The sequence below is a fragment of the Cervus canadensis genome, chromosome 2, assembly GCF_019320065.1.
Source record: "Cervus canadensis isolate Bull #8, Minnesota chromosome 2, ASM1932006v1, whole genome shotgun sequence".
In the NCBI taxonomy this organism is placed as follows: domain Eukaryota; kingdom Metazoa; phylum Chordata; class Mammalia; order Artiodactyla; family Cervidae; genus Cervus; species Cervus canadensis.
The window spans coordinates 56508221-56520429 of record NC_057387.1 but is presented as its reverse complement, the minus strand read 5'-3'; the positions used below and the strand labels follow the sequence as shown (position 1 = coordinate 56520429).

Sequence of the window (12209 nt, the reverse complement as noted above, 5' to 3'; positions counted from 1 at the left end):
TCTCCACCCCCATAAAACAGCTCCCTATTTCCACCCAAATTCTTCATATTAATCTCTATTTTATGGCACTAGTTCAGTCTACAGATTATTTATGGTTTTGCCTGTAATTAAGGTAGACTATACAGGTTTCCAGGATAGTTTTGTTTTATATCTGAGGTTTATAAGCATCCTATTGCATTCTCAAAAGTATCTTGGTTTGGATAAGAAATTATGGTCGCTATAATGAATGAATTTAAATTTTTTTCTTAACATCCAGGTCCACCCCTTCACTTTTTTGTATCTCTCACATAGTACAGGAAGTATAAGAATTTGTGGTACCCAACCATTTTTTTAAACACAGTACTAGAAGCTTATTTTCAATTTTTTTTAAAGAAAGCAATGCCTTTTTCCAGAGCCCTGTCTATGCTTGCTGGGCCATTCTGATTAGCAAGAGAAAGGTTCAGAGTGGAGACAGGCCTTGCAGAAATAATTTTTCAATTAGTTTGTTCATTTCATGCATTATATGTGTGGATTTCATGCAAAATCATGGAAAAAGAAACTTTCTAGTCTACATTTCTTGTCTTTTTAAATGTCTTAGTAAATAAAAAATCATCCTGAATTGCCCAGAAATCTGGTGGTCACCCAGCAAATTTCACTCACACTTTTTAGAGAAATCTGAGGTAAAGTGCTAAAAAAAAATCAGATTCTATTAGTTCCAAGACCCTTTTGAAAAGTACAGTTACCATCAAATGTGGACATTAAGTGGTCATAGAGTTGAGAAAATTAGGAAGGCATTAAAAGTTGGACAAATATATTTCAAACTGTATCTTATACTGAATTTTCTTCTTTAGTAATACCAAGAAGAGAAATGGCATTTTCTTCTATAAATACACACCATTCTTAAAGAAAAAAAAGAAAGAAAACCAAACAATAGGACTCAAATAAATGCATGGCAATAGTGGGTAAAATTCTAATCTGAAATTGTCTCAGGGCCTTGATTTGCCAATGATCCTAGATAAGTGATAACATGTAAATTTGTCAAATAGGATTCTCTACCTTCTAAAAGATGTGCTGAGTTGGAAACCAAGGAAACAGAACAAAGAGGGAACAAAAAAAGAAAAGCATATAAAGTGGTGAGTTTTTAAAATGCAAAATTTTCTGTAAAGCTGAGAATTTTAGAATAGAAAAGGAATCTTCTTTCAATGGCTTAAATGTAAAAATAAACTTAAAACATATAGGGAACTTGAAATAAGCAAGTACTATTCTCACACTATAGTACAGTGAATTACCCATCCAGATAGGCAGCATCTAAGAAGAAGAATGACACATACGCCTTTGAACTTGGCCAGGACGTGAACTGTATTCTTGATGGTGTCTGTCGGGATGATGTCTGAATTGTCTCCATGCAGGTACTCTCTTTTGGAGCTCAGAGTAAGTTGCACTGAAGTTGCCACTTCCTTAATACTATGATATTTTCCATCTCGCTGAATATGAAGAACTTTTACCATATCCTTACCGTAACCAGTTTGGACAAACTCCACTTCATCATTCTGCAATGAAAATAGTCATCTTATTGAGGAAGGCTAGATGAAAACCAGAAGTCAACTGCAATTTCTTTTATTTTTATTTTTAATTGGAGGATAATTGCTTTACAATATTGTGTTGGTCTCTGCCATACATCAACATGAATCAGCTATAGGTAAAAATATGAACAACAGACTGGTTCCAAATAGGAAAAGGAGTATGTCAAGGCTGTATATTGTCACCCTGCTTATTTAACTTACATGCAGAGTACATCATGAGAAACGCTGGGCTGGAAGAAGCACAAGCTAGAATCAGGATTTCTGGGAGAAATATCAATAACCTCAGATATGCAGATGACACCACCCTTATGGCAGAAAGTGAAGAAAAACTAAAGAGCCTCTTGATGAAAGTGAAAGAGGAGAGTGGAAAAGTTGGCTTAAAGCTCAACATTCAGAAAACTAAGATCATGGCATCTGGTCCCATCAGTTCAGGGTAAATAGATGGGGAAACAGTGGAAACAGTGGCTGACTTTATTTTGGGGGGCTCCAAAATCACTGCAGATAGTGATTGCAGCCATGAAATTAAAAGATGCTTGCTCCTTGGAAGGAAAGTTATGACCAACCTAGACAGCACATTAAAAAGCTGAGACATTACTTTGCCAACAAAGGTCCGTCTAGTCAAGGCTATAGTTTTTCCAGTAGTCATGTATGGATGTGAGAGTTGGACTATAAAGAAAGCTGAGCCCCAAAGAATTGATGCTTTTGAACTGTGGTGTTGGAGAAGACTCTTGAGAGTCCCTTGGACTGCAAGGAGATGTAACCAGTCCATCCTAAAGGAGATCAGTCCTGGGTGTCCATTGGAGGGACTGATGTTGAAGCTGAAACTCCAATAATTTGGCCATCTGATGTGGAGAGCTGACTCATTTGAAAAGACCCTGATGCTGGGAAAGATTGAGGGAAGGAGGAGAAGAGGATGACAGAGGATGAGATGGTTGGATGGCATCACCGACTCAATGGACATGGATTTGGGTGGACTCCGGGAGTTGGTGATGGACGGGGAGGCCTGGCGTGCTGCAGTTCATGAGGCACAAAGAGTCGGACACGACTGAGCGACTGAACTGAACTGAACTCTTGAATGCAATTTCTTTTAGCCTTAATTTTATCATATAATTGTGAATGGTGAGAGTCAAATTATTCATGAAACCAAGATCATGCCTTACCTTTGAAGAATGAGAACTTGTATGGAGAAAAGAGAATTGCAAGAAATAGACTAAAATATATCAGGTTGGCCTTAAAAGAGACAGGTAGATGACTTTCTTGATAATACTAAGAAATAATAATAAAAACAGTACCTTCTGAGGCTAACTATTTACTCAGTCTTCATTAATCTCTACTAACTTAATCCTTGTATCAGCTCCATGAAGTAATATTATTTCCATTTTACAGAGAGAAAAACTGAGGTTCAAAGAATTTAAGTGACTTGCACTATTTAGTAAAGGATAGAGCCAAGAATTCACCCTCACGGCTGTTGACTCCAAATTGTGTACTTCTAACCACTGTATAAACTGCCTTCCTCTATAAAAGTGTTTTGACAATGTTAACTGGAAATAATTATATCCCTCTTTTTATAGAGAGTAGTATTCTGGAGAAACAGCCCTATGATCAATAAAAACATTTGAAAATTTGCTTCTTCTACTTGCTACCAGGAAGAAGAGCAATTAGTGACAGGGTCTTGATGACCTTCAGCAGCACAGAGCCAGGGCCATCTGGCTGTAGGGAGAGCTATGCTTTTAGAGAAGAGACCCTTAATAAAAGCCAGTGATTGATTCATTAGTATTCCTGTCTGAAGCTGGAGCCCTCACTGGCGATTACGCCCATCTCCACTGCTAGGCCCTTTAAGACTTGTGCCTGGGCTTTCCTGGTGTTTGAGAAAAGAGGCAGGAGGGAACAGAAGGACAGGAAAACTTATTTTATTTAGCATGAAAATTGTCATAGACATGAGACAAGTGCTCGGGCCTGGTGCACTGGAAAGACCCAGAGGAATCGGGTGGAGAGGGAGTTGGGAGTGGGGATCGGGATGGGGAATACGTGTAAATCCATGGCTGATTCATGTCAATGTATGACAAAAACCACTACAATATTATAAAGTAATTAGCCTCCAACTAATAAAAATACATGAAAAAAAAAGAAAATTATCATATAAATGGTAATAAGAAAAGGTGACAAAAATAACAGTAAATCAAAAACAGCATGCAGTGAGAATCTGGGGAGGTCACAAAGAAGAAACCTCACCTGCTTATCACACATATATGATATGCTCAGACAGGTCAGGAACTGCCTAAACACCTACCTGCATTTAAAAAAAATCACCACACCCCCTAGGAGGAATTTTAAAATACTAAAATTAGAAATGATTGTCATATCCTTTATCAAACTGAGGTAGGGGAGGCTGTCTTAAATCTTGGGGATAGAGCCTGGTAGGGCTTGCTGCTGCTGTTGCTGCTCATACCCTGAGGGTCTGAGGCGTTTACATTCAGCACTCTCCCCTGTAGGAGTGACACACGGAAGGGCCACTCTTGGAGAGTCTCCTCAGAAGCCTCTGACCCAATCTTTCGGGGACTCATCTTCAAGAAAAACATCAGTAAGAAAATCTGAAGAGGAGACTTAAAGGATCCTAATGAGAACTCTAATGCTGACCGGGAAAGAGGCACAGTTGTGTGATTGTAGTGGCTTTGAAATCAGACCAGGTCCCAATTCTGCCCTGCCAGTTATAGCTTTGTGGCTTGTAACAAATAATTTGATGTCTGTAAGCCCGAGTTTCCCCCTGCTTTGTAAAAATGGAGATAACTACCTCAACAAGTGCTGGTGAATGTGAAGGGCTGGGCTCCATCCCTGGTACCCACTGATGCACTGAGGTCCCCCTGTGGCAAGAGAGGCCATGTCAGCTCTGGCTGTGGATGCGGCGGCAGCAGAGACAGCAGAAGGAACCCTGAGCAGGGGCACTAGTTTCTGGAGTGGGGAGCCCTGCTGGTAATAGCAGAAGGAAGACTCTGGTGTGTCTTGAACCACTGGGAATTCTACCCGGAGGAGGGAGGGCTTGGCTGGCTTGGAGTCCCTGGGTAATATGGGCTGGGGTCCAGGACCAGAGGTCTCTGAGACCTTCTAGCACCTTCAGCACACAGGAAGACTCAACAAATATTACTCCTCAGTCCCATTCCCTGCCACTAAGTACCCATGCTGGTTAGTCTGTTAAAGCAACTAGTTACCATGAGGTACCAAGAAAGATGGAATGGTAGCTACCCTTCATATCCCCACTCCTGCTCACCAATCCAACTTTGTATTCTACCACATTCTACCTCACTGCACTTTGGCTATCCTGAGCTAGATGTGGTCACCCTGGCTCTGCATGCTTTCTGCTCTGCCAGTAGCCCTTTGAATTTACTATTACTTCTTTCTCAAACATTCTTCTCTTCCTCGTTATCTGACTACCAATCTCTTCACCTGACTAACTTCTGACTCAGCTTCTTTAAATCTCAGATGTCACTTCCACTAGGTAATCTGCCCTAGCCCTTCAAGTCTGAAGTAGGTGCCCTTTCTGTGTGATCTCAAAATGCTCTGTTATTGCCTTATCAGAGACTTTATCAAGTAGAACTATAACTGCCTCTTCATGTGTGTGATTTGTTCAAAAACCGTAAGCCATGAAAGCAGAAACAATTTCCATCTTGGTCACCATAGCAACCCCCGTGCTCAGCAGAGTGCTTGGAACATAAATAGGTGCCTAATAAATGTATCATGAGTGACTGACGGCTGCCTCATCACCTGCACCTCTTGTGCAGTGACACGGACTCGTTCATGAAAATGCCCCTGAGATTTCAATACAGGAAGAGCTGCTTCAGCTCAGAACCCCGTCAGGAAGTTCCTCTTCCTAGGAAAGAGGGGAAGGCAACTTGTGCTCTCTGATCAACGCAGCACGGAGATCACAGGAACAGTTGGCCGGAGAACAAGGTCAGGAAGGGCAGAGTTGAGGGCAGACAGAGTCAGTGACACAGCACAAAGTGTTCGCAATGCTAACAAGACAGAACGTTCCAGCGCCACACAGCCACCCGGGGTTCACGGGTGACACAGGCGGGACAGGTCAGCAACCTTAGAAAGCCCCTGCCGAGGCCTTGGTGCTCCAGCGAAGGCTGAGTAATGATGTTTACTGAGCAAATGAGTCAGAATGAAGAGGATGTAACCATCTGAGGATGGAGCAAGACGGAACAAGAACAGTGTGGGACACTCAAGAGTTCCCTCAGCAGGGCCTGACAGAACAGATAACGGCCCAGGCCAGACTGAGGCTGTTCTCCTCAATGAAGCCTCCCCAGCTCTGTAGTCTGAGAACCAGGAGTAGGTGCCAGAATCCTATTGTGTACACTGCACAGTGCGGGGCAGAGATCCACATCCAAGATAACCAGATAGGAAAATACCAAGGCTTCTCTCATCTGGAGGGTGGGTGGGGAGCAGAAAGGATGGAATCAGAGGGGCCAAGTGTGAGTTTCTGTTCTGCCACCTATTAACTCTCTGAATGGAGGAAATTTCTTCATTTGTAAAATCCATGATACTAGGGCCAATCTATCAGGATTGCTGTGAGGATTACATGAAAAAAAAAAAAAAAAACATAAAACACTTAGAAAAGTACTTGGCAAATAATAAATGTTCAACAAACATTAGTTATTAATAAACAATAATTGTATGTCATATTTTGCATCAAAGGGTTCTTCCAGTTACCGTTAGAGAGAAATACTCAGACTACACGTCAATCCAGAACTAGGGTGGCTAAACTCAAAGACTGCGGCTATGATCCAGCCTACTTCTTCCTTCATACTTTGGTTGTCCTTCCTCAGGCTTATGTGGCTTGGGGGAACAAAGTTATAAAAGAAAACTTAATTTCCTAGAGCAGTACTCTCAACAAAATATCAGACAAAGATATCAGTAGGATATCTATACTTGGCACTGCATGAGAAAAGTCCCCTTTTCTTAGACAAGTCTTGAAATATAAAGGAATAGAGAATCATTGATTGCCTCTAAGTAATGTTGGAGAGAACTCTCAGAGATTTTTTTAAGTGACTCGTGCATTTTCACTTCTGCAGTGAGAATACTGAGTGTTCTGTTTTTCCCAGGCCACACTGAAAGTGATGTAGGTTGTCACTACAGGTCTAGGACTTATTAGCCTGGAGTCTGTTAAGGTCTATAAGGTTCAGTGGATGGATCTGAGGTAGAAAATATTAGGACAGACAAGGGAAAACTTTTATAAATTTAAGTTTTAGAATGACTAGAATTTTCTCTCAAGTATTAGAGGAGTTCTTGTAAGCATATCTCTACCCACCATAATAGAGGGAAATACAGAAGTGCGAGCTATTTTGGACCCATCACTCATGTATAAATACCAATTCAGTTGCAGTGCGCGGTGATAGATGGGAGAACTCAGCCAGGAGACATGTCTCCCTCCTTGTCTTTGGAATGTGTTAGAGAAGTCCTTCCAATACTCTGCCTAGGTTCTTCCTCTGCCTGCGTATTTTCTTGGGCATTTGTGAACAAGAAGACTTCCGAGAAAAGTGCTGAACTAATATGAGAAAAAAAAAACATTCATATGAACCATCTTAATATCATTTTGGTGGATCTTAATAATATATAATGATAAAAACAATAATGATGAATAATAACCTTAGAGGCAACTGGTTTTTTTTTTTTTTTTGGCTGCTTAGGATCTACTAAATGTCAGATAGAAAAATATTGATATCTTGTAGAAAATGTCATGTTGCTTTAGGTTGCAGAGTGGCTCATTTTTAATATCAAGGGGGGATACGCCTTGAGTTATGTTCAAAGTGTTTTAACTAACATTAAGGGATTTGTCAAGCAGAGGTTTCAAGAACAATGTAAAAATTCATAAGCATAATTATTGTAGAAAAGGCGACCTGTCACCTAATGAAGACTCCATTTATAGGTGCTCAGTTATTTTCATACTTCTGCCTGTTACAAAGGAAGAGCAACTCATTGCTAAATGCGAAGGGAAATGCTAATTTTCTTCTTGCCAGCCTCTCCGAGGTAGCAATAGTCTTAGCTGGAACAGGCCTCCGGAGCCTCTAGAATTAGGGGCAAGAAATCTCACAACAAAGAATTGATGGAGGGACTTCCCTGGTGGTCCACTTGTTAAGATTCTGTTCTCCCAATGCAAGGGGCCTGGGTTCATTCCCTGGTCAGGGAACTAGATCCTACATGCTGCAACTAAAGATCCCTCTTGCCACAGCTATGACCCAACACAGTCGTATAAGTAAATAAATAAATAAATAAATATTTCTTTAAAACTTTGTAAAAATAAAAAATAAAAAGAATTGATGGAGACTTCCAAACATGCAGTTGGAAGGAAATTCTACTGAAATGCATACACTGAAAGATTTCTCTTTCCTAATGTGTAAGACTTACAAGTAAAAATAAGAGTAGCAACCATTTAGTGAGGGTTTGATACATGTTGGGAAATTTGCATGTATGATTTCCTCTAACCCTTTACCAGAATACTGTGAAGCAGATATCCTTATTCAAGTTTCACAAAGGAAGACTTTAAGGTTAAGTACTTGTCAAGGTCACACAGTTATTGGGTGACAGAGGCAGAAGGAAAACCCAGCCCATTTGCCCTAAAATGATATGTTCTATCTTACTACATCAAAGTCCCTACACTCATTAGGGAAAGAAGGGAAGTACTCTGATCCCAACAGAAAGAGGGAAGTGGACATGCTACTGCAGAAATTTGCCCTTCTATACATTTAAAAATTTTCCATCCATTAAAGACCTACATTATCTAATCTATTCCTCACAAAAACCCTGTGATTTGGTGGAAAGAACACTTATTTTAAAATAAGCTACATCAGTGATGTTAACAAGTTTCTCAAAGTCACATAGCTGACAGGCAGATTGTCTGGTCCTCTTCTGATTGTTCTCCTTATCTTTTCTTTTAACCACATTTTCATCAACAATTCTTTATGCTACAAATACCTGGGCCATTTTGCTTGTCTCAGCCCATTTCATAAAAATAACAATGCAACAAGCATATCAACTTTTTTTTTCAGCTTGTCACATTCTAGATTTTACTCTGTATATTAATAGGTTTTTTTTTTAACAGTTTGAACAAAATTAAAGTTGGACTTAAACATAAAAATGTTGTAGTATATAAGTGAAAGTCGCACAGTCATGTCCAACTCTTTGCGACCCTATGGACTGTAGCCTATCACACTCCTTTGTCCATGGAATTCTCCAGTCAAGAGTACTGGAGTGGGTTGCCATGCCCTTCTCCAGAGGATCTTATCCACCCAGGGATCGAACCCAGTTCTCCCACATTGTGGGCAGATTCTTTACCGTCTGAGCCACCAGGAAAGCCATGCCTCAAAGAGTTATTGAGGCTAAAGAAACAAAGCCAGCAGTCTAATACCCAGGAGTCCTTGCAAGATGAACGCACTGTGCTGAAGCCAGCATAGACCATGGTCTGGAAAAACCCAAGTGTATCTCGTCCTCACATTCTCACATATAAAGCTTTAAGGGACATGAACTCATAATGAAAAATCAAAAGCATACATAGTAACAAGGTATCTTGAGAGAGAGTCACAGAAATAACAGGTAGAAAAGTCTGAGCTGCAAAGAGTTCAGATACTGGAATTACCAGACACAAAATGTAAAATCATATATTTAATATCTTTACAGAAATAAAAGAGAAAATTAAGAAGTTTCTCTTGAACGAGAAATTAAAAAACCATAAAAAAGACGAAGAAAATTTGAAAAAGAATCCAACAGAGCTTCTAGAAATGCACTAATAAGTGGATTCAGAAAAAGACCGAAACAGAAAGAATTAGTTATTTGTAAGAGACAGATTAAGTAACAATTTAATCTTGTCAAAGAGATTGATCTGGGGCACTGACCCAAATAAAGAATCAGAGATTAAAGCAGATACACAGGAGATAGAATATACGAAAGAAACATAAAATGTATTTACAAAACAGAAACAGACTCACAAACATAGAAAACAAACTTATTGTTACCAAAAGGGAAAGGTTGGAGGAAGGGATAAATTAGGAATTTATGAGTAACATATACACACTACTATATATAAAATAGATAATTAACAAGGACCTACTGTATAGCACAGAGAACTCTATACTCAATATTTTGTATCTTATTCACTTTGTTGTACACCTGAAACTAACAAAACATTGTAAATCAACTATACTTCAATGAAAAAATAATTTTTTTAGAAAAAGAATAGTATAAAAATGTACTAGAAAGATATGATAGAGATAATGTGAAAGAGGCAAATTTCGAGAAATTAAGACTGAGCTTTTCACAACTAGAGATTATCTTACTAAGTGAAGTAAGTCAGAAAGAGAAAGACAAATATCATATGATATCACTTATATGAGGAATCTAAAATACAACACAAATGAACCTGTCTATGAAACAGAATCAACGACATAGAGAACAGACTTGTGGTGGGGCGAGGGTTGGCGGAGGGATGGAATAGGAGGTTGGGGTTAGCAGATGTAAGTTTTATACATAGAACAGATAAACAACTAGACCCTACTGTATAGCACAGAGAATTATATTCAATATCCTATGATAGACCATAATGGAAAAGAGTATTTAAAAAAGAATATGTATGTATAACAATCACTTTACTGCATGGCAATAGTTAACATTGTAAATCAACTACACTTCAATGAAAAAACACAGATTTTCTAGAATTACTGGATGAATGAATGCAAACTTTCAACCGTAAAATAAGAAGCCCAATGCCAAGTGAAGAACTCATCTTTGTTCACTATACTTGGCTAAGTTACAATGAAGGGATTTTCTACGATTTCTTCTATAAAGATTTAATCATTATGACAGAGACATGGTATTTTCATAAAATTGTATTACTTGGGCTTCGAAAGTGGGTAATGTGAAAAACATTCTGCCCAGTTTGTTTTGTCTATCTATTAAATTCATTGTGCTTCTTTCCATGCCATTACTTTGCTGTTTTTAGTAAAAAACCAGGACACACTGGAATTTAGGCTTTAGGGTAATGTTGAAATCCCTGGATCCCTTCAGTGTCTGGGGTGCACTGTTTGACACTTAGTGATTGCATAATGAAGGCTGTTGACTGACAACCAGCATGATCAGGTCAGAAACAAGACATAAGAAAGCTTATTGAAAATGACATCTCCAAGAAAAGAACCTACCTGTTTTTCCAGACCTTGAAATAAAATTAGCTTTAGCAAAACCATCCTAATGCAGATATCCTAAAGCCCAGTCACAGGAAAGGCTCAGGTTGAAGTAAAAATAATCTTAGCTATCATTTACAGATCATTTACTATTTTCCATGCACTGTGCTAAGTGTGTGGGATTCATGCATAGAACAGTTGGTAAAGAATCCACCTGATAATGCAGGATAATGCAAGAGATGCTGGTTTGATCCCTGGGTCAGGAAGATTCCCTGGAGGAGGAAATGGCAACCCACTCCAGTATTCTTGCTTGAAAAATGCCAAGGACAGAGGAGCCTGGGGGATTACAGTCCATCGGATTGCAAAGAATCAGACACGACTGAGTGACCACGTATGCATGCATGTGCTAAATGTGTAATGAGGAGAAAATGTGAATTACTTTATATCTTATTCAACAAAAGTTCTTTAGCTTACATAACTTAAAACAAGTTCCTTATATTTTCTATGAATTAATGAATCTTGAGTCTAGTGTATTTATCTATTATCATAATATGAAAAGGTATCACAAGATAAATATGAATAAAATTAAATTTATTTCACTTTAACTTAGAAAAGTAAACTTCATGCTATGAAATTTTTAAAAAATTGATGAAAAGCTTGGGTTTGCTGAGATCATTTTAATCTGAGTGCAGTAAAAATATACATTAAATAATATGATACCCATGGAGGAATAGTCAGAAAAAGGCTTCTCAGTTTACCAATTTGGTAACCAGATACAGCACAGCCTTGATCTCAGGCCAGCGATTCTCAAAGTTTAAAGTACAGCAGATCACCAAAAATCTGGTAATTAAGGTAGATTCCTGACCCAACTGGAAGGATTTTTATTTATCAGGTTTGGATCAAGGCCCACAATTCTGTACTTGCAAGGCACCTCAGGAAAATATGGACGGGTGGTCCAGAACATTTCACACAAAATTCTGTTATAAGAGAACTAGCCCTCTCTTTCCTATGAACCCCCAAGAATCCTGAATAACTCCAGTTCAACCATAGAAGTGATCCAGTTTGCAAGGGTCCAGTTTAGTCTGAATTCTTAAGTAAATCCAATCTGGATCCATAATCAAAGAGATAGATCAGAGCCATAAATATTTTCAGGTATAAAGTAAACTGCTATTTATTATGACAGCATCTTTAATAATTGATTAAAAATCAGCAGGCACTTAAAGAAATTTTTTCATATGCCCATCTACCTCTTCCCTCCTCCAAAAAGAGAATGGGCTCACCTTTTGATAGTCATTACGGTAATGAGCCATTTTCCCTTTGTTTTCAACTTCAGATTCAGTTTCAAGAGTGAGAAAGAATAATTTGGGCAAAACTGATGCTTGCAACATTTTTCATTTGATCTGATGCAAGAGTGGTCAGTATGTTTATCTGATTGCATTGTAACCTATTGGACAGCAAAGCCTCTTTGAAGTAAAGCACC

The 12209-nt window shown here is 38.8% G+C and overlaps 1 protein-coding gene across 1 annotated transcript; it reads right to left on the bottom strand.

The window, feature by feature from the left end:
- Positions 1–1244: 1244 nt before the first annotated feature.
- Positions 1245–12139, bottom strand: LOC122428864 (uricase-like). Its single transcript, XM_043449008.1, has 2 exons — positions 12010–12139; positions 1245–1529 (listed from the first exon to the last, which is right to left on the bottom strand). Exons 1-2 carry the CDS (start codon positions 12115–12117, stop codon positions 1245–1247), a joined length of 393 nt encoding a protein of 130 aa, XP_043304943.1. The 5' UTR covers positions 12118–12139.
- Between the last annotated feature and the right edge of the window lie 70 nt (positions 12140–12209).